Here is a 21,559-nt window from a genome sequence, read left to right on the forward strand (position 1 = left end):
ATTAATCAAAAACCTTTAATCAGTTGGTAGTCCAAAATCCAAGCGGGGGTCAAAACCAGAAAATCAGGGAAGAGACAGTAAAAAGGAGGCAGGCAAAATCGTAATCCAACAGACAGGCAAAAGGTCATAAACGGGGCATCCAAAGACAAAAATCGTGGTCAACAGGCAAAGGTCAAAATCCAGAACAAACAGAGAAGGCAAGGCAAAACTCGTGGTCGTATGGAAGCGGTCTAGGAACAACAATCACAATCAGGCATACAAGATTCTCTGCTCTAATGGACACTGTTACACTGCGACAGACCTGAACTGAAATGAGGTGTCTTAAATAGACAGACCAGGGTGCTTTGTAGTTGCAGGTGGAACTAATGATACTCTAATTGACTAGGGGAAGAACTAAACACGGATTGGTTAACGACCAAACGAAACAATCAGGGGAAACAAACCAGGTGCAGTGAATCATGAATGCAGCGGAAACAGAAAACCAGAAAAGTAGAAAAGTATATAAACTGAAAACCAATAAACAAAAGACAAAACTGTGGTGAGACCAGCGATGTTGTTTGGTCTAGAGACAGTGTCACTGAAGAAAAGACAGGAGACAGAGCTGGAGGTAGCAGAGATGAAGATGCTGAGGTTCTCTCTGGGAGTGACCAGGAAGGATAGGATCAGGAATGAGTACATCAGAGGGACAGCACATGTTAGAGGTTTTGGAGATAAAGTCAGAGAGGCCAGACTGAGATGGTTTGGACATGTCCAGAGGAGAGATAGTGAATATATTGGTAGACGGATGTTGAGTTTTGAACTGCCAGGCAGGAGGCCTAGAGGAAGACCAAAGAGGAGGTTTATGGATGTAGTGAGGGAAGACATGAAGGTAGTTGGTGTGAGAAAAGAGGATTCAAAGGACAGGGCTAGATTGAGGAAATTGATTCGCTGTGGCGACCCCTGAAGGGAAAAGCCGAAAGGAAAAGAAGAAGAAGAAGAAAAGACAAAGTCAGGAACAAATGAATACGACAAAACAGAACACTGTAGAGGCAGATCACCACACACACAAACCACACATACACCAGTGTCCTCACTGGAAGAGTCAAATCTAAATATTTATTGTAATGATTCTTGTACACTCAACAGTTATTTGTTATCAAGACACATATAAATCTAGTCTCTCTTAACAGCATTTATCCAACATGGACATAAAAATATGTGCTACATGTTTTAATATGCATATATAAATTATTCCTTAATGACATAGTGCCCTTTACTGAAGTTATTAAATGATCTTTTCAGAAATGAATTAACAAAGAGTGAGTTAAAGGTTTATGCAAAATCCACTATTTACGGAGTTCATTGGTTTTAGACACACAACGTTTGTATGACATGCTATTGTAGTGTGAAGGTAAAGCTCAGGTGAGACTATTTCCTACATCTATAGTGAGCAAACATATCAAAGAGGGCCATTATGGGTCAATGCCACCCTCTCAAAATGCTGAAAACACGACGCAGTCGATTCTTCATTAGTATAGGTAGATCAGTGCTGATGTTCAGACGTGATGATGTTGAACAACGGACCAACAACCTCAGCACTATCCCATCATCTTCAAGAGAAGCTACAGAGGAACAATTGAATTAACACACAACCTGAAGCATAATAGAGGCTCATTGAATTTTTTTTTTTTTGTATTCAGTGTACCTTTGTGAGATGATAGTCCCCATCCACCATGAGCTCAATGATGTTGAAGTGGTCCGTGTTCGGCACATCTTCCATGGTCACATGGAGACCTGACGCCTCCAACATCTTTCAAAACAAAGGAAAACAGTCAACATAGTCCGCATGGGGACAATATCTGCAAACACACCAACGTGATGAATGTCATCATCAACAAACAAGACGTGATATCAGGATCAAGTCGAGAAGAATCTCACGGTCACCTGGGGCTCAAAGAACTTGTTTTGGGTCCTTTTTTCCTCCACTTGTTATAAACTAGCTGACAAGCAAAGACTGAATAACTGATGATAAAAGTGCTAGTTTGACCTTATTAAAATACGAAGAAAGGTTTCTAACTACTTGCAGTGCTGGGGGAAAATGTGGATGCTAGCAGTTTTGTGCTATCAGCTAGTTAACAGCAGCAACAAATGACCTCAGCAAATCCTCATTAGATGCTGTGGAGAAGACTCATAGAGGATTACTCCACAGGGTAATGTTACAGAAAAGATCTTTCACTACTCTGAACCGTGTTGGTGCTCCATCAGCAGGACTAACTTTGTAGTATTGTTCTGACTGCTTGCGGAACTCTGGGGAGTCATGCTCAGCGACGGCTACAACGACGTGGCAGCTGGACGAGGACAGCTGGAGCTGAGGGAGCAGCTTGCAAGGACTGTTCCTCATCGCCACCTCCCTGTCAGCAGGAGACAACCGTGGAATAAAGCAGTTAAGTACTGACTGACACAGCAGCATGTGATATTACTTTAAATGACAGTAATTACACAATTTTCTCCTTTGACATCTACAGTACTTGTTGGGAGTGTTTTTGCGGTCTTCAGCAGAATAACAATGAGTCAGTTCCAATATGTACTGCAATGTTGGTTCATCAAGTTACGTCATATTAGCTTTTCAAGATATTAAATTGGATTACACAGGAGATATTTTTGTCCTGTATTATTGGATTTGCAATGTTCACTATAATTCTGCTTGGACAATTAGATTCATACAACAGAATTCTAGTTGTGTTAACAGTAATGCTTCATGGGATGTAAGTATTACTATAAAATCAAGCACCAATCACATTATGTCTGTAGGGCTGAACGTACTCTGTCATTTTCAACGGCTCATTGACGTAGGTGGACAGGATGGGTAGGAGGTCATATATCCCACTGATGAGGAAAGCACCTACAAGAAAAGCAGAGGCAGTCACTCTTATTATAAAGCTCTTATTGTGAAAACCCCTTCTTACTCAGTCACTGTTAAATACAGTACAGTAATCCCTCGTCACTCGCGGTTAATGCGTTCCAGGAGCACCTGCAAAAAAAAATTCTGCGATATAGCGACAAACTTTTTATATTTTATTATTTATGGTAATTTAAACATTCATGAGCCCTCTCTATACTGATATTAAAACAACCTTCTATCTGTATTACCTTTTCCCACAATCTGATAGACTGTTTAAAGCACTTTTAAGTGTTTCCTGGAAGTACCTGGAAGTGCGCTGCTTTTTTCGAGTCTCGGAACAAGGCGCACTTCCAGATGCTGTCAGCCAATAGCATGCCGTACGGTATCACGTGACTACCTACTAAAAATCGGCTATGTAGTGAAGCCAGGCATCTTGAATAAGCGAAGGATTACTGTATCTACAGCAGGATTTAAAGCTCAGTTCATCAATCTCTGCTTTTAAAAACACCAACAACACTGTGCTTGCTTTTAAAATGAATTGTTCTGTGTGTGCATAATGACGTTTTGTTTGTTTTCTTGTTTTCTTGCATGTGCCTCTTAGGCTACCTCTTGGGTAGATCGTCATTAGAAATGAGAACTGGCTCTCGACAGGTTAAATAAAAATAAAATGAATTAAAAAACTCAAAAATTAATAAGTTGTCAGTCGGTTTCTTCACTTTGTATTTCTCAGCCGCTTCTACATAATACTTTTAAATATGTTCATTTTAAGGTTCCAGCGTCCATCGTGCTACTTGATTAACCTTACCTTTTATCTGAGGCGTAACGCTGTACTGGGACCAGTCAGTGGAGAGGACCATGGCGGCTAGATGAGCCCCAGCAGAGTGGCCACACAGATAAAGACCACTAAGGGGGACATGATTCAAGTCACCACACAAAGTTTGTCATCATAGCATTTGGTAGGAGCAGAACCTAGAGAAAATGTGAAAACTGCATTCTGATGTGACTCATTAGGAGGGGTTATAAGGGGCTATAGAGGAGACATGAGCACCTCATATGAGAATACTGCTGGACAACAGAAACAACACTCCGTCGCACTTGAGACACCATCAGGTCCATATTACCTACGAAAGAAGTGAAAGAGACATCTATAGGAAGCTGAAATTCCCAGTTAATGTTCATCAACTATTTGTTTACCCACAAGAATTAAAAGACTTTACCTTTGGGGGCAATGTCATAGCCCACTGCAACCACCACCACCCCTTTATCGATGAGTGGAACGGCCATGAATCCAGACTCCTCCTTGCTTCACAAGCACAAAGCATCCAAATGAAAAACCTGAATGAGGAATCTAGAACATCACTGCTAGCCACAAAGAAACGATCGGCCGTACCTGAGAAACTGCCAGTAACCCCCATGGATGTAAATAACAAGGTGGACATCTGAAACAGAGGGACAGGCCTGTTAATCCACTGGCTTTGCTTCAGGACGATCAGCGACATCCAGCAGACATACCACAAGATGCAGTTCTAGGGATGTAGACGTCCAGTTTCTCTCCATCTCCCTCACCGTACGGCACATTCAGAAAAGTCTGAGCCAAACCACGGGCGCGTGTCGTAGCTGGACACACACAGAATGCAACTAACAAGTTAACAGAATAATGGTTGGAAAATGCAAAAATAGGATATTTTCATATGGAAATTTCCACGAGCTGATTCACGCTTACACGACAAACGTCGCACAACACTGAAGTTTTATTTGGTTAAGACTAATCATGTTAAATCACTAAGTAGAGTGCACCACACCTGATTGAATCATAGACACCTGTCAGGTAAATGATAGGGTTACAGCCAAACCCTTTTGGAGGGAGGGGTGCAAAGAGTGTCTTAAAAGTGTACCATGGAATGTTCTGGGTTCTTTGCCCATACCTGCCAAAGAAACATGCAAAGAACCTCAGCGTTGATCTCACCAACCGTGTTCATTTCGTATAATATTAATAAAACCTGTTTTATAATATTATCGCATCAGATCATTGTCCTTTCACCTGGACCCGACAGTTCTTGGTAGAGATCCACAGAGGGCAGAGTGAGTAAACCCGGGGCACAGAAGTACAATGTCAAACACCAACTATGAACAACATCACATATCCACAAAAAAAACAAACAGTAAAGGAATCAAGTAATGTGATTACTATAATCATCATTATTCTGCAAATACTTCTGAGCACAAATAAATTTGATAGATCTGCTTAATTTTTGGGTAATTAACTCACTGAGACAGACAAACACGCAGTTTAATGGGAGCCTAGGGTGCTGAGGTGACAACTGTAAAAGGCGGCATCTATGATCCAGTTCTGGCTGGGGCCCGTTCTGTCCGTCATCCCTCATCTCTGCCCCCCACTACTCCCTGTCATCTCCCTATTGTCGGCTCTCTAATGACAGTTATCAAATTAAAATAATTTATTCCATTCAAACTAGAGTCCCATGAGGCGCAAACATGATCGCAGGCCAAATTCTCAATGGCGGCAGGACATCAGATCATAGGGGCCCCCATTTCCCACGCCTGATTTGATTAGAGCTCTGGCATCAAAATGGCTTATAAATATGTGTGTGTGTATATACAATATATATATATATATATATATATATATATATATATATATATATATATATATACACACACACACACACATATATATATATATACATACACATACATATATACATACTGTAAATAGTATACGGTATAATACTACAGTAGATATACTGCATACTCTACTGTTTATATGTATATAAATAGAGAGATCATAATAACAAGTCAAAGAACAGCACAATGAGAAAAACTCTTAACCTGTTAAATCAAATCATTAAATTAACTAAATTTTAAGCTGAATTAAATGATCCATCACATCTATGGCTAGTAAACTTCACACAATCAAAAGATGGTCAGAAATGTTCGACCCCAGCACGCCTGCTTGTGTCAACCTGTCAGGGTCAGGCGGGGTACTAGAATCGAACTCCACGGCAGACCGACCTTCCTGCAGAACCTTGACGTGGGCCTCGATCACGCTGTCCGCCGACATCCTGTGCGACCATCTGCTGGGAGAGAACTGCAGCTCCAGCTCCTGCCGCACGGAGAGACCGCCGTCAGCCGGGCGGGACTCAAACCCACACACCAGACACAACACAGTACACACGGTAAACAGCGCCCTCGTCTGCTATCACATTATCGATCTCCTCAGATTTAAACATCATAGATTACAATATAATGTAATTTCGTTCATATTCTTACATCTCTGCTGGTTGGAGCCCAGTGCTGCATGTTGTCTGAGGTCGAGGCCAAACTAACTCTGAACACAGGTCCGAGTGGACTGTGTGTGAGGACAGACTCGTTCTGATCATGTACGTCTGCGCGTAAGGAGGACCTTTGAACACCAAATAAAGACCAGTCAAGCAAAGCTCACCAGGGAGTTTGGGTATTAAGTTGAATAACATGTAATACGCAAAATGCAATGGATTACTGTACAAATCGAGGATATTTAATGTTCAACCTGACTTTTTTTATTTTTATTAAAAAGAGTTGTAACGGTATCAGTTTTTAAGTGTATTAGGACACTTTTTTCTTTTAAATACTCAATGGGTATTTTGGAAAAGAAGACATCAATTAATTTTTTTTAATTGTTAACGTTTTCAAGTGGACTTCTGTGCCGTTTTTGTTTTGAAGATGTTATTCCCGTCATCTTTTGATATTATGCACTCTGTGAAGTCCTCAAATTATTTGTAACTTTGCGTTGAAAATAAGTTGGACTTAATCTTTTTTCTGTGAGCTAAACTTGTGAGAGACTGATTCGCCACTTTCAATTAACCCGTTGAACGTGTACTTGTGGAACGACGCACTCGTGTTTCTGAACATCCACAGCCTTCTTACCCCCCTTCTACTTCCATTCATCCAACTACTGTTGCTACCATCTCCGCCATTAGTATCTCCATAGTCCAATGAAATATAGAGAAAAACAAATTGTTGACATATTGCTCAGTTATGCCTGAAAATACTGTACAGCCAATCCTTAGTAGTTCACTTACTTATTTGGAAAGACACACTTTGCTTTATAATAAACAAATTAATTCCAAATATAAAACGTTAAATCTGCGCATTACAATCTGAATTAGTCGTATACACCTGCGCCATGTACATAATTACGGGGTTTTATCCAGTGTTAGCTTAGCTTACGTACAGTAACGCGGCCTACTACGTACTGCGTAGCGGCGCTGTTGCTAATCAGTCGCTTTGAATCAGAGTGCCGGAATGATGACGTAACGTGCTCTGATTGGTAAATAGAAGCGCTTGCGCACTCTCCTGCTTGCGCGCCCTCTTTCTCGCTCTCCGGGCGTTCATTGGTTTAAAGATCCACGTGACTACTTGCTCATTGGTGACTTTTCTGATAAAAGAACAGTGTCTTCGGCGCGCCGTATTCAAGTTTGTTTTCCGGAAAGGTTTATGAGAAGTATTAATAACCGTTAACGTGTTTGTTTGTTTTTAGTTCAATTGTTTTAATTGTCGCATCATTACCAAATATGGACTGTGTGGATTTTCCAAGAGTTCTTCCGAATTCTCCGAGGAAGACACGAGGACAGATTCAGGTTCGTGTCTGGCTGATGTAACGATCACGATCTCACGTTAATGTTATAATCTTTACCCCCTTGCATTAAAGGGCATTGCCGGCATGATATTGACTAATGTTGGTTTACTATATCTAGCTTATAACTGAGTATTTAACTTCACTGACAAACCCTCTCTGTTTTTGTAGGTCATATTCGGACCGATGTTTTCTGGCAAAAGGTGAGATATTTATTCACACGTATATAAAACAGGTTTCGTGTCGAGTCCAGCCACATGTGTTAATCATTTATCCATAGAAAATAATGTTTGAACAACGCTGGTGTCACAAATTCCGCCCAGACTTGAACATCCCGCCAATTTTCGTCCACTGATGTAAATCTGCGCGAAAACTAAAGCGATCCAATATTTTTTGTTTTGCACACTCTAGGGTGCTTGACATTCATGTTACACAGTATTCTGAACTATTTTGCACATTCTTTTTTTTAACACAACCAATGGTGCAGGTGTGAACTGTATATATTGACTGAAAGTCATATTGAAGACGTGATTTGATGTACAAAACGCACAGATGGCTTTCATTGTCTTTACATTATCTCCATTCACTCTGTAGCACTGAACTGATGCGACGAGTGCGCCGCTTCCAAATAGCCCAGTACAACTGTCTGGTGATCAAATATGCCAAGGACACACGTTATTCTGAAAAAGGCATGGCCACACATGACAAGTAAGTCATCTGATTTAATACTCTTCTTTTCCTTTCGGCTTTTCCCTTCAGGGGTCGCCACAGCGAATCAGTTGCCTCCATCTAACCCTGTCTTCTGCATCCTCTTCTCTCACACCAACTACCTTCATGTCCTCTTTCATTACATCCATAAACCTCCTCTATGGTCTTCCTCTAGGCCTCCTGCCTGGCAGTTCAAAACTCAGCATCCTTCTACCAATATATTTACTATCTCTCCTCTGGACATGTCCAGACCAAACCAAATCTGATTTAATACACATGTCTTATATCTTGAGTTTCTTATTTACAGCTATATATTTTTCCCATTGTGTTGTAATGGAGTCAATACAATTTATCCTACTGCGAAAATAGATTATTAAATACAATAGGGAAAATGAGATGGATTAAAGGATATCTTGTTCAAAGAGTTCACTTGAATGGAATGAGTTGCATCACTGATCCAGTAGATTTACAGATTTATTTCGACCCCTGGTGGTGAGATTTCTTAGTAAATGAAGTCTCTTGGAAGAGAGACGAAATGTCTTCAAGAACTTTCTTAACGTCCAGTGGATTGACTTTTGGATAACCATGACCTGGATGACTGAGAACCTACACAGACATCTTAGTAAATGGAGTGTCTCCTGTTTGGTATAATTTTGGTGGAATCCTGAGTATGTCCGGAAAGTATTTTAAAAATACAAGCTGAAATTAAAATAAGTAATCAAGTGAGAAAACTTCATTATACTCTTGTTAAGTTATTTCTATTATCTTTTAGAAGCATCATGGAGGCTGTTCCAGCCAGTCGTCTTGGAGATCTTCAGTCTCTGGCATTGCAAGCCTGCGTCATCGGCATCGATGAGGGACAGTTTGTAAGTATATGCACTTTTTATTCTCTTCATCTTTACTATGGACTATTTACTTTTGAATTCAGGATGTCTTAGACTGAACTGATGGGGATGAATTCCTAAATGTGTTTCTTTTGTGTTTTCTAGTTTCCAGACACAGTGGAGTTTTGTGAGGAGATGGCCAATTTAGGGAAGACTGTAATTGTAGCTGCCCTAGATGGAACTTTCCAGAGAAAGGTGAGTATCAGTATTTTTCTCGACATTTCCGTTTGTCACGCTTGTAAATGCTCAGACTTCTTGCTGATAAACTGATTCTTCACACTGAAGGAGCATTGTGGGTCAAGAAATATTGTTAATGAAGGAGTGTGAACAATCCACATGAGCAGCACGACAGCGCAGTTCAGTGTGTTCATTATTCCAACCTATAATGGGTTCGTCTGTCCTTGTAATGTAATTACACCTCTCTCCGTTCAGTGACACTGATTCTCTGCTGTCCCATCTGCATTCTTGTAGGCTTTCGGAAACATCCTGAACCTTGTCCCGCTAGCAGAGAGTGTGGTGAAGCTCCACGCTGTCTGCATGCAATGCTACAAGGAAGCTGCCTACACCAAGAGGATAGGCACAGAGAAGGAGGTGAGAAAAAACAACAACCTGCCAAATAAGTTGACCGTGACATGCATCAGAACACTTTCTAAGGGTGGAGATGAAAAAGGGTTTGGTAAGGTATTATTTAAGTATTGGGTGCTGTGGATACTTGTCTTTTTTTTAAATAGAGTATTTTATTTTTCAATTTTGAACTTGTAAATCATACAAAATACAGCATCCCAAGCCATGCACCCAAGTACAAACCAAAAGAGCTCCTCCAAAAAGAGCAGGTTGATTAATCAATTAAAAAGCAAAAAGGACAGGAGGGGTGGAGAAAATGAGAGGAAAAATAAAGAAACAAACACTATAAACGACAAGACACTCAGGTGACCAGTGGAATGCTTGAGTCTGTTAATGCTATTATAATAAATCCAATAAAGATGTTGGTAAGGAGTCCATTTAGTTTAAATAGGGTTGCCAAATCTTTATAGATGTGTTATATTCATTTTTAATGGCATCTGTCTTTTCAAGTGGGATACAAAAACCATCTAGATATAGGGAAGTGGGAATCAGACTTCGATGTTGCCACTTTTCAAATGTAGATGAAATGAAACAACAACACTCTGTCATTAAAAGTGTACACCGGCAACGGTTGCCCGTCCATCTGCCCAACAGGTGGAAGTGATCGGTGGAGCAGACAAGTACCAGGCGGTGTGTAGAAAGTGTTTTGGAGGTCTGATGGAGGACAAAGAGAACAGTGCTCCGTTCAGGAATGAAACTCCACCAAACGTCCTCCCGGGAAAACTGCTTGAGTCCAGGATTACCAGGAAGCTTGTCAACTCACTCCACCTCTGAACCCTGAACTCTTTACACCTGCAGACGTGAGGAGAGCCTGGAATTCCAGGCATCAAATGGTTCTTGTGTCTGTTGAGTCTTTGTGGTTGTTTATTATCTTATTGGTATATTCTATTTCATGCAATACCTTTTTATATTTAGGTATTTGTAGATAAAGTCATGATTGATATGACAGGGATGTATGATCCTGTAAAGTGTATGTTGTTATTTATTGTTTATGAAATTCATTTATGGTGGGGATTTTGAATTTAATATTTCACTATCATGGGTTCCTAAGTTGTTTAGTAAAATTAAAAATCTGGCTCTTGGTGTCATCTTTCTCCACTTAGGAAACTTGAATATTTAAATTCAGCAGACTAGCTGTGAGACGTAATCCAATATCCCTGCCTATTACAGAGGACCAAAATAACTTCTGGCAGACTGATTGCTGACAAACTGGACTCTTCCTGCTACATAAAATCCATACAGCTGCAGCACATAAACATGTTTATAGACCATTTAAAAAGTCTTTTATTGCACTAACAGTCACATTCAATAACTGCTGTGTTCCTGAAGCCATGACAAGATAAACAACCAGGTAATAAAACAGTAAAGTACTGAGACAAGACAAGCTGATCCAAATCTGATCAGTTACTCCAAAACAACAAATTTTAAAACTCAGTTTCACACAAATCACTCAAGCCTCCTTGTGCAATGGGGATTGACGAAATACCAGCCAATTAAACTTGGTATTGCCTATTACAATGGAGTTCTAAAGATTTTGTTTAGCAAAGTGTTTAGATTTCAAATTTTCACTAAGGAGCAGACTGGTATTAACAAGAAAATAAACACGCAAACAAAAAAAAAGGACAGTGGCAAAAGCAGCTGGGACAAGCAGATAGAGGGTTTTTTGATTTGCTTCCCATAAAATCAAATTGTCATCTTGAGGCACAAATGACAAATCAGCAGGTTTGTTTTTCAAAATACACAGTCTTAGTTTCACTCTCCATTTTTATTGGGTTAGTTTTAAAGATCTAATTATTTTCTGGTCGAACTAGAGAGGAATTGAGTGTTTCCATGTTGAGCTAAGATGCTATCTGACAAGTATCTGTAATATACTAAAATCAACTTCATGCACAAAGTATGTAGTTTAACCACTAAACACACATTACAGTTGAGCCCTGTAGGTCTCTAGCTAATTAGCTGGCTATCGTTAGCAAGTGCTGATATTCTCATCTTCAGCACGAAATGATTCAGTACCAATTTTATTTGATTATATTCAATAAAAAAATTGAATAACTAAAATGTATTGAAAGGCTGTTAAAAGTCAACTACTTTTAGCTACCTTTGGCTTTCACAAGGTAACTCCCACTTGATATGGCTTCCATGTTTTTTTGCTGATATGCTAATGATTGCTAAATTTTAGCATTATTGTGCAGCTGCACTGCAAATTTACAGTAAAACAAAAGTCAGATGTCATTATTTTACTAAATAATTTACATTAAGCTATAGTTTGCTTTTGAATCAGGAAATAGACTGTTTTAGCAACGATCTGCAGATGGCCTCAACAACATCCTGTAAACAGGAAATAAACATCAGTAAATAAGAAACCTGCTGGTTGACAAAAGAGGAAGGTGAATGTGGTGGCGTGAGGTCACGATAAACCTGTTCAATAAGTGAATAGTGGAAGACAACAAGCTCCTCCTTCCTTCTTATCTGACTGTTAACAGGTTTAAAGGGCATCATTCTTTGACATATCAGCACATAGAACAGTCTAACATGTAATTTAGCAGGAGTGGTTACAGTTAAAGAAACTGACATGTTTATGATTTTTTAAAAATTCTTAATTTAATTCACCTTAAACTAGACAGGACCTCAAGACGCAAGCACCAAAGAGGAAGAATCCACTAAACCATTAAAGCATATAATTAAATAAACAAACCATTAAACTGGCAGTTTTGCATCATGAAATCTATGCACAAATATACATTCTCTGGCTCCAACAGTGCGTGAAGACGAGCACATCAAACGTTGATGTCCCTGCCTCAGGCTGGAGCCGTCATTGATATTCTTCATCAAGTTACATTGCGTTACTTTTGTCTTCCTTGGATCGTTCCAACACCCCCACCCCCACCCCCCTTCAGTATTTGCTAATCGGAGGTCATCGTGGCATCTTTGCACTCAGGTCTACGTCTGATCATGAGTGCTCATCAGCCGCAGCAGTTACACCACTGAGGATCTGGAATCTGACAATCAAATCTAAAACCACATCAATATGATATAGTTCTGTGTCTGTGCAGTGAGACTAGTTACCAGTGGATGACCTAGACCCCCCAAACCCCAACCCCTTTGTCTCAGTAAGCGGGAGGTTGGTAGCCAGAGTCTTCTGCTGGGATTGAGGAGACGGGTGGCTGCTGCATGTCAGGCACCGGGTTGGGGTAGATTGTATAGGCAGTAGGGGTGTAGGTAGTGGGGTTGTAAGAGGTGGGGGCATAGGTAGGAGGGTAGGGGGTGTGGAGATCTGCTGGTGGCTCGGTGTAGGTGGGGAGGGCAACTTGATGGACACCAGAACGGACACGAACCACAGCCAAGAAGGTCAGGATTCCCTGTAAAAACACAACAAAGATGATATTACACAAAACAGAATCATTAATAACCAATAATCTGTAAATATATTCAATATTATCTCTCCCACTGAAACTGAAGCTCTGTGGAAAAACATTAGGACGGAATTAGAACCGTTTTTTCGGCAGACTCACAAATGTCACGATGGAGAAGAATGCGAAGGCTATGGCGGCGTGGGCGGCGTCCACGGGGATCGCACTGATGTCGATGGTGTTATTCCACTGATTGGTCAACAGGCAGAAACACACAAACCACAAGAAGGTCCACAGCCCTGAGACAACACGACGTTCATAAATGACCATACATGTGTAAACTTCATCAAAACAAAGAAAAAAATAGCCCGCTGTCATCTGCTAAAGTGAGCAGGACCCACTCTACAGACAATCTCTTGTGATCTGTGGCGTGTACAGCCAACGAGTGTTAATCACGACCTGTGATGTCATTCTGCTCATTGCTGCTGACTCATCATCTGGGTGGGTTAGGGTGAAAACAATGGTGGTCATGTTATGTGAAGAAAACAGACAGTAGTTTGTCTCGCATTGAAAATGGATGCAGTTTGAGCTCAATGAAATTGTATCGGTTATTTCTAATATACAGTATGTTATATATGTGTTATGTTTATTTTATATCAACTTAGGCGTTAAAGATTGCCTGTCTATATTTCTGTCTCAGAGTGAAGTTTTTTTGCACAGTAACCTGATAATCCTCACCAAGGGCAGCATATTTCACATTACACAAAGTTATTTGATTAATTATTCATATAGAAATATGGATTAATGCAGGTTTAAAGCTTCTTAATGCTCTTGCTCACCAGAGAATCCCAAGTCTGCCATGACAGCGTACTTCCTTTCCTGCGCATTGCTCATAAATGGCAAGTAGACGTCCAAAACCAGGAAGGCCAAACACGCCAGGAAGGCGATCACGCCGATGCCAACGGCGTACTGGCACGCCGAGTCATTCTGGTTAAAGATGCATTTTGCCTCAGCCGACAGAGGACTGTTGACGTATCCCTCGTTGGTGATGGAGGCGAACACCACCAGGGCAAAAAGCTGGATTCAAACAGAGGAAAGAAATGGGCCTTCAATGATTTACAAACCCACAAAGGGGGAAGACGCCAAGATATAGGAGAGTGCAGTTTTACGGTTTACCCATTAACTCCACATATGTACTATTTAAGAGATTGTCAGTTTCAGTTCATTAATGTATGCTATGAAAATAAAGTACACCAGGGAAGACTTTACGCTTGGCTCAGAAACTGGTCATTCATTTTTCACGTCTGATGGAAACTCATTTTGGAAAACTGCTGCCTGGCCTCTCTGACCAACCCGTGGTGTGTTGGTATCTGCTCTGGTCACTCATTGAACCATGTGACCCACTAATGAGTGCAGCTGCCCGTCATGTGACTCCACAGATGCCACCAACTCTCGAACAATGCTCAGGATGAGAACTGCGAGGAGGATAGAGGCAAACTGTTCCAAACGTGGGAACTAAGCTGAGGCGAGTGGAACAGGCCTCGGTCCCGCTGACGGCCAGCAGAGCGGAGGGAAATCCTAAATTTGAGTGAAGTGCATGCAAATAGTATTTACTATGAGTATTAACCAGGATCAACGGGGGAATGGGGGGGGGGGGGATCTCCTTACCTGCCCACAGCCCGCTAAAAATAACCTGCATTCTGGATATTGAATTTCAATCCCTGTTTTAATGTACTCAGTAACTAAAGTGAAACAACAAGAACTCCAAAAACACAACCAACATGAATTTCTCATGTGACACAACAGGAGTAATCGGTGTGTCCACCATCCGGACTGCTAACAGCAGTAATCCTCCTCCTCGTGAACCGACACAACCTGGCGGCCCACTCCCTCCAGAGACCACAGCACCAGCATGGGCATCAAGGGCAAATATCTCCTACCTCGGATAAACTCAGGCACAGCCGTAGTAACAACGGCCGTTTAGAACCTGATTCTGATGAGCAGCAGATTAAAAACCTCAGGCCTCATTCTGGTTCCACGTGGCAGAACAGGGCGTGGGCGCTCTGTCATTGTTCACCAGGTTAAATTTGGATTAGAAGGGCTATTGTGTAACGGTGAACGTTCACCCTGAAACACGTCTGGAGGAGTGTCCTGACTTCACAATTAAAACGGCACAAGTCCATGTTGCCCCATAAGTGAGGCAGAACCTGTGTGCTTTCGTATGTGAGCACGTTAGTTTGGGTCTACTGAGTTGGATCAAGTCTTCATGGTTCTTTAGTGGTTACACAAAGAATGACAGTTCTCACAAAGCCTGCTCAACATAAACATGCACAACCAGTTTTTTTTTTTAAAGAAACAGACTGAAGATAAACTCCCTCTCCAAACCTTTGGGATTCATTTCTCCACAGACAGGACGGATGATTTTAAAATGACAAGTTTAAAATGACAAGTTGAGATTCTCTTCTTAGTCAATCAACAAAAACAAGTCGACACCTACATTTACCTCGCAACACGTGACAAGAGAACTTCCATGAAGGTTTCCTGGTGCAGCCTTTCCAGTCAAAGCAAACAGATGAACCCTGATGTGGTCTTTCATCAGTTTTAAAACGGTTTCACAAACTGCTATGATTTCTTTTTGAATAGAAGGGTGACTTATTGTTAACCTGGTTTTACATGGAACCTTCCTCAGGTGAGTTGTGCGCCCTGTTCGGGGAGAGAACTCATCGGGATTAACATAAGGTTCGGTTCCGGCTGGTACTTCTCTGACCGGACCCGTCGCTCCTGTCAGGCAGCAGCTGCCGCAAGATGTCGCCTGTCGTCGACACCGCGAATAATAAACCCTCTGTCGTCCCGACCGACCTTACAGCCCCATATAGAACCAAGCAGCCGCTCCTGAGAGGCGGGCCGTGCGTTCCGGGCGCAGCACCAGGCGCACCTGCTCCCGGACCACACCGGATTCCTGTCTCTTCTGCAGCTTTGACCTCGACAGACGCACATCTCCCAGGCAGATACACCCTCCACCACCCCCACTCACCCAGCTGAGCAGGCGTAGTATCGTTTGCGGCTGTCGGACAAACTTTCTGAAGTCAAAGCCTCCTCCTGCGAGCAAAGCGCCGTACGCGCTGGCACCACCCGCCGAATCCATGTCGCTCCGGTCCGCTTTGTCCCCTCTCCGCATGGTGCGTCCAAACGGGAGACCCGAATCAACTTGGGCTCAACCAAACCCTCGACTGCAGCTCCAGCCTCCACCGAACTGCACCGCAACTTGTCAAAGACGGGAGAGACACCCAGAGGAGCAGCGCCGTCCTGCGGCGCGTCACGGGGGCGGAGCTGACCGGATGGGTCCCAGGAGGGAGCGTCACGTGTGTCGATCGGCATCTTTTTACCCCCCCCCTTATCCTCTGATAGGTAATCTAGTTATTCAGTACACAGCACGACCATCACATGTTTATTCAACGACAGCAGGCTCAATTTAAGCCATCGGTGCTCCTCAACTCTCCAGTGCCTCCTTCTCCTCTTCATCCTCCATCTCTTCATCCTCCTCCTCTTCCTCCTCCTCCTATGGCCATTCAGTCCTCCACAGAGGCTGCAGATGTCTGAGAACACAACACACACTCACTGATTGTTCGTTTCCAATAACCCAGATATTGGTGATTGATTAACATTCCCCGACAGGAGGTGAGGAAATATCAGGATTCATGTGTCTCACCTGCATTAAGGTTAAACCAACATCTACTCTAACCCACGAGGTCGTCTTGTGGATTTGACCTCACCTGATCAAGCTCAGCTGCTCTGGCTGCCTTCACCACCTCCTCATCCTCACTGAAGTCCGACCAGTCCTGTAAAGAGAGCCGCCAGGTGAGCATGGGATCACGTCTCGGGCTTTGGTTAACGATGGATGATTATTGACAGACCATTTCGCCTTCACATGCAGCGACCATCGCTTCCATCTCCAACCTGTGTGATGAGGCGGGAAACGTTTGTTAAAGCTGCTGTACAGCAGGAGCATGTCCTTAATGCTGGACCGTAGCAACAAAGATCAGACCCGATCCATTTTAAAACCAGAGGAGGACTTTTTTCTTTAAACCACTTCCATAGAGTGAGACTGAATTTTAAAGTCAGCTATAAGTTCAACATTGATTTCATGGAAATTAGCTTAGTTTGCATTGAGTGGAAATATCAGTCTGCAGGGTTTTCCACATTAACTTATTATGATTTTTGTAACTTAAACAATAAAAAAGACTTGAGATGCCTGCATCATAAATTTCTCAGGAGATGCAACTGCAGTAATCCTCCTCCTTATGGACTGCTACAACTTCCAGATGATGTCATCCTGTGGAGTGACTCCAGATTTTCTTATATCCCAAAAATTTCACTGTTGGTGAGGTTGATATGATGAATGTCAGGGGTCCTCAACCCCTAGGTTGTGGACCAGTACCGGCCTGTGGGTCAGTCGGTACCGGTCCAGATATAAAGGATCCAAAACTTCCATTATTTCTGGGGTTTTTTTTCTGATATGATTCTGAAAAATGTTTTGTTTTGAATGAGTGGATTCTCTACTCCCCATCTGTCTACAAGTCACTTGTGGAGATGCTTGCCTCAGTCACATGACTACCTTCTTAAAGGGGCCGCTCCTGCCACTAACATACAATAGATCACTGCTAAACTGGAACTCCCAAGCTAGTAAAACCAACAAAAAACAAATGTTGGTGTGACGTTACGACGACGCTGCTAATAAAGTTGATACAAATTGGATTCACGTTCATTATTATTCAGTAATCACTGAAATACTGGACTCAACTCAGGAAGAGATAGAAATACAGTAATCCCTCATTTATTGGCACTTCAAGATGCGTAGCTTCACTACATCGCAGTCATTTAATATGCAGTCATGTGATATGGTACGTACATGCTATTGGCTAACAGCGACCGTGTGTGCACTGTGTTCTGACTAACGGTACCTCCTGTGACTTTTGTTTGATTCAGAAGTGCTTTAAACAATCTATTAGAGTGTGGCAAAAGATAATACAGATATAAGATGGTTTAATATCAGTGCGGGGAGGGTTCATAAACGTTTAAATTACCGGAAATAATAAAATAAATAGTTTGTCGCTATATCATAGAATTTTTTTTTCCGCAATAGGTCCTGGATTGCATTAACTGCAAGTAATGAGGGATTACTGTATTTAGAAATGAACAGTTTTAATGCTGGTCGTATCGTTTCATTTTGTTGTATTTATCCATCACATTTTAAAAGCCGGTCAGTGAAAATATTGTCTGACATTTAACCGGTCTGTGGCTCAAGGAATATTAGGGACTATTGATGTATCGTATGCACAATTTATCCTTCCTATTTTACTTCATGTGATATGATAACCAGACATGATTACCCAGATTAAATAATTTCCACTGTATGTTTTTCTTCATCTCCCATTCTGTCTTTTATTTCCTGATGGTGGGTTAACAGCCAGTGTGTAATTCTTCCCTAGAAAAGAAAAACTATAGGACCAAGTATTCTAAAAAGGAAACAGTTTTGTGGGGAATGTTGCCATCATTTGTCAAAGGATTATAATCAGTCAGAGAAATGCACTCACGGAGTTTCCTCTACATACGTCCTTCTTCCTGAAAGAAGCACAAAAAGATAGTTCACAGCCACAGTGAGGAGTTAATCACGGGATAGAATGAAAACTAGATGTGTGAACGCACTTAGCAACACTCCAAGCCCGCACCAAATGAACACCAGGAGAACCAGGACCGTGAAACACCCAAAGACCGCTGCCACCACCGGAACTGGGAGACGATTCACAGCTGGAGGAGCAGAAAGATGAGGAGATGGAGGTAGATGGAGATAGACGCCACCCTTAAGAAGGATGTCCACTCAACACGAGACAACTCTACCTTCTCTATCCAAGTACCACCTTCTGCTGGTAATAGTGGTGGAGTTGTCAAAGCTGTCGGACACTTCGCAGTTGTATGTTCCTGCGATGCTCTTCCCCACAGACAGCTGTAGAATGGATCGCTCTGGTGGTTGGTGGACAATGTAGTAGAAGATTCCTCTGTCATGTAGACGGGTTTTGTTCAGGAACCACTGGTATCGTGGATGAGATCCCTTTGTGGCCTGGCAGTAGAACCTCAAACCAATCACAGCGTAGTTCTCTCCAACGTCATGGTCGTAATGCAGCCTCACAGGCCCACCAACTGAGACTGTTAAGTATAGACAGAACACAAGCATCTGACGAAGCTGGTCTGCACCAAAGATTGAGTCAGATGTTTCAAATATACACATACCGACTTCTAGAGGGATCCATGGACTATATGCGACTCGGTATCCATTGTCTGCCTGGCACTGGAGCCACCCCATGTGCGTGTCCAGAACCAAGGTCACCTTAAAAATGGCGTTTCCCTCTTCAACTGTTGTATTGGCAACCAGTTGTGTCCCATTGTAGAGTGAAAAAGTGACAGGTGGGGTCCCTGAGGAGGACTGACAGGTGACCATGGCGAAGTAGTTGTGGGAGTCATCTTTCACTACAGTGAAGGAGATGTCAGGGTTTGACACCACATCTGAGGGAGTAAGATGTAGGAAAAAGTTAGTAGTTCAGAGAAACGTGCATATACTTTAAGTCTGAACTGGACAGTTCCTTCACAACTGACCTTTGACTGTGATCACAACTTCGGAGCTGTTGGAGGTGTAGACCTGAGTTTCATTAAAGTGGTTGGTGGCAACACACATGTAGGAGCCGCCGTCTTCAGAAGTCATTCTGTGGGTCACAGATAATCTCGTGAATTTTCCTGTAACTGTTTTTTCCTGTCATTAATGAATCTGTGGATGCAATAAGGCTCCGTCTTCGTCTTTTTGAAATTTTTTTTGTGCAATTTCTTGAAATTTGAATATCTGATAAATTTACTAAAATTCGTGGAGTATAACTATTCATTCATTCATTCATTTTCCAAATCCGCTTAATCCGCTAACGCAGGTCGCGGGGTAGCCAGTGCCTATCCTGGCAGTCTCAGGGCGTGAGGCGGGGGACACTCCGGGCACGACGCCAGTGCACCGCGGAGCCACATAGAAACAAACAAATCATTCACTCACACACTCACTCCTATGGTCAATTTGGGACCGGCCAATCAACCTGAAGCGCATGCTTTTGGAGGTGGGAGGAAGCCGGAGAACCCGGAGAGAACCCACGCAGACACGGGGAGAGCATGCGAACTCCGCACAGAGCGGGACTCGAACCCGGGTCCGCCGTGTTGTGAGGCAGCAGCGCTAACCACTGCGCCACTGCGTATAACTATTTTCTTTTGTAATTCCACTGACCTGTCAATCATGAGGTGGTTACCCAGAGCACCGTGATGTATGTGCCCACCATTCCGAAGCCACTTGAATGAGACTGGATCTCCAGCTGACACGATACAGCGTACCTCCAGGGAATCTCCTTCAAAGAGCTCCGACCGACCCGAAACAACGTCAATCTCTGCTCCTGTCACTGGTTCTGCAGAACCGACACAGCAACAGACTAAGATGCACGTTCGTTTTCAGACCAGAGATGTACAGAAATAATTTTCTGGTTCTTGGAGCAACGACAAACAATTAATTCTTATCATCATCATGATCGCATAGCAACAGTTTCTGTTGTCAGAATGTTCAGAGTGTTCACATTGTAAGAGATGTCGTGACTCACCAACAACCTTCAGGTGGAGTACTTTGCTGACGGTGGGCTGCATGTTGGAGTTGTTCTGTGCTTTGGCCACACACTCCAAGTTGCCCTTATGGTGAGGTTGGATGACCGTGGGAAAAACGGCCACCTCCCCATCCAGGGAGGTGTACTCACCAAGCAACTTGTTACGGTCGTCTTCCCTGGAAGGGAGTTGATTTCTTATCATAGTAGTGTGAGTTTTAAATGCAGCTTGGATTTAATTTGAACCAATGCTCACCTGTATAACTGCAGCAGGATAGATTCATTCTTCGGGTGTGTCGGGAGCTCACAGGTAAATTCTGCAACTTCGCCCATCAAAACCACTGAAGGCCCAAATAGTAGTGGAGGACCCAGAGTTGACTGACCTGTCAAAGAAGACATTGGAGCTACAGAACCACTCAGCACAAAGAACTATATCCCTGTCTTTAATGATACAACAGACTTACTGCTGTCTTTGCAAACGCAGGATAACCCTGAAGGAAAAGAAAATCAATTTGTTTCAGGTGTTTAAAAATTTGAAATATAAATGTACTGCTGTGCAGGTAGAGGTGAGCAGCTTACCGAAGAAGACCCCAAAGAGGGAAGCAAACATTGTTGAATAAAAGTTTCCTCTAATAATACTTTATGCTTCATTTGAAGTTCAGTTATGCTGCGTAACGGAGGACTTCAGCAGTTGTGAATGGAGGGTAAAAAGTACACACACACACACACACACACACACACACACACACACACACACACACACACGCACATTTAGAAGCATGTGCGGATAGCTGATAGCATTT

General features: G+C 42.4%; 4 protein-coding genes across 6 annotated transcripts; 1 reads left to right on the forward strand and 3 right to left on the reverse strand.

Annotated features, from left to right (window-relative positions):
• Positions 1-1,081: 1,081 nt before the first annotated feature.
• Positions 1,082-7,171, reverse strand: afmid (arylformamidase). Of its 3 annotated transcripts, none has more exons than XM_068320808.1 (12): positions 7,113-7,171; positions 6,170-6,302; positions 5,912-6,002; positions 4,394-4,498; positions 4,272-4,320; positions 4,099-4,184; positions 3,930-4,002; positions 3,687-3,784; positions 2,803-2,881; positions 2,255-2,390; positions 1,685-1,789; positions 1,082-1,601 (listed from the first exon to the last, which is right to left on the reverse strand). In XM_068320808.1, exons 2-12 carry the CDS (start codon positions 6,197-6,199, stop codon positions 1,578-1,580), a joined length of 876 nt encoding a protein of 291 aa, XP_068176909.1. In that variant the 5' UTR covers positions 6,200-6,302; positions 7,113-7,171; the 3' UTR covers positions 1,082-1,577. The 3 variants fall into 3 exon arrangements, with proteins under 3 accessions (XP_068176909.1, XP_068176908.1, XP_068176907.1); XM_068320807.1 differs by having other exon boundaries at positions 6,961-7,151; XM_068320806.1 differs by lacking the exon at positions 7,113-7,171 and adding an exon at positions 6,806-6,907.
• Positions 7,172-7,337: 166 nt separating this feature from the next.
• On the forward strand, positions 7,338-10,805 carry tk1 (thymidine kinase 1, soluble). The gene is made up of 7 exons (XM_068320811.1): positions 7,338-7,518; positions 7,686-7,717; positions 8,109-8,222; positions 8,995-9,088; positions 9,212-9,301; positions 9,578-9,697; positions 10,325-10,805. The coding sequence occupies exons 1-7, from the start codon at positions 7,453-7,455 to the stop codon at positions 10,502-10,504; spliced, it is 696 nt and encodes a 231-aa protein (XP_068176912.1). The 5' UTR covers positions 7,338-7,452; the 3' UTR covers positions 10,505-10,805.
• Positions 10,806-10,951: 146 nt separating this feature from the next.
• On the reverse strand, positions 10,952-16,263 carry syngr2b (synaptogyrin 2b). Its single transcript, XM_068320809.1, has 4 exons — positions 16,115-16,263; positions 13,920-14,157; positions 13,243-13,379; positions 10,952-13,089 (listed from the first exon to the last, which is right to left on the reverse strand). Exons 1-4 carry the CDS (start codon positions 16,256-16,258, stop codon positions 12,838-12,840), a joined length of 771 nt encoding a protein of 256 aa, XP_068176910.1. The 5' UTR covers positions 16,259-16,263; the 3' UTR covers positions 10,952-12,837.
• A 237-nt stretch (positions 16,264-16,500) lies between these two features.
• Positions 16,501-21,500, reverse strand: si:dkey-93h22.7 (platelet endothelial cell adhesion molecule). The gene is made up of 13 exons (XM_068320805.1): positions 21,336-21,500; positions 21,221-21,247; positions 21,013-21,139; positions 20,760-20,935; positions 20,396-20,570; positions 19,732-19,838; positions 19,369-19,641; positions 18,979-19,284; positions 18,787-18,888; positions 18,675-18,702; positions 16,995-17,037; positions 16,854-16,919; positions 16,501-16,676 (listed from the first exon to the last, which is right to left on the reverse strand). Exons 1-13 carry the CDS (start codon positions 21,364-21,366, stop codon positions 16,650-16,652), a joined length of 1,488 nt encoding a protein of 495 aa, XP_068176906.1. The 5' UTR covers positions 21,367-21,500; the 3' UTR covers positions 16,501-16,649.
• Positions 21,501-21,559: the final 59 nt, after the last annotated feature.

This window comes from Antennarius striatus, chromosome 8 (assembly GCF_040054535.1).
Source record: "Antennarius striatus isolate MH-2024 chromosome 8, ASM4005453v1, whole genome shotgun sequence".
NCBI classification, from domain to species: Eukaryota; Metazoa; Chordata; class Actinopteri; order Lophiiformes; family Antennariidae; genus Antennarius; species Antennarius striatus.

What these genes read in the sequence shown, in the direction of transcription:
- afmid (XM_068320806.1), bottom strand. An exon ending in CTATGACATTGCCCCCAAAG is followed by an intron (nt 4,003 to 4,098) that starts GTAAAGTCTTTT and finishes CTTCTTTCGTAG; the next exon opens with GTAATATGGACCTGATGGTG. An exon ending in AGTCAGAACAATACTACAAA is followed by an intron (nt 1,790 to 2,254) that starts GTTAGTCCTGCT and finishes TTGTTTTGAAAG; the next exon opens with ATGTTGGAGGCGTCAGGTCT.
- syngr2b (XM_068320809.1), bottom strand. Translation starts at nt 16,258, where the DNA reads ATGCGGAGAGGGGACAAAGCGGACCGGAGCGACATGGATTCGGCGGGT. An exon ending in TACTACGCCTGCTCAGCTGG is followed by an intron (nt 14,158 to 16,114) that starts GTGAGTGGGGGT and finishes GTTTGAATCCAG; the next exon opens with CTTTTTGCCCTGGTGGTGTT. An exon ending in GGCAGACTTGGGATTCTCTG is followed by an intron (nt 13,380 to 13,919) that starts GTGAGCAAGAGC and finishes GTGTTGTCTCAG; the next exon opens with GGCTGTGGACCTTCTTGTGG.
- si:dkey-93h22.7 (XM_068320805.1), bottom strand. Translation starts at nt 21,366, where the DNA reads ATGTTTGCTTCCCTCTTTGGGGTCTTCTTCG. An exon ending in ACTCCACCTGAAGGTTGTTG is followed by an intron (nt 20,571 to 20,759) that starts GTGAGTCACGAC and finishes TCGGTTCTGCAG; the next exon opens with AACCAGTGACAGGAGCAGAG. An exon ending in CGGGCTTGGAGTGTTGCTAA is followed by an intron (nt 18,703 to 18,786) that starts GTGCGTTCACAC and finishes TGCTTCTTTCAG; the next exon opens with GAAGAAGGACGTATGTAGAG.
- tk1 (XM_068320811.1), top strand. Translation starts at nt 7,453, where the DNA reads ATGGACTGTGTGGATTTTCCAAGAGTTCTTCCGAATTCTCCGAGGAAG. An exon ending in AGACACGAGGACAGATTCAG is followed by an intron (nt 7,519 to 7,685) that starts GTTCGTGTCTGG and finishes CTGTTTTTGTAG; the next exon opens with GTCATATTCGGACCGATGTT. An exon ending in GCATCGATGAGGGACAGTTT is followed by an intron (nt 9,089 to 9,211) that starts GTAAGTATATGC and finishes TGTGTTTTCTAG; the next exon opens with TTTCCAGACACAGTGGAGTT.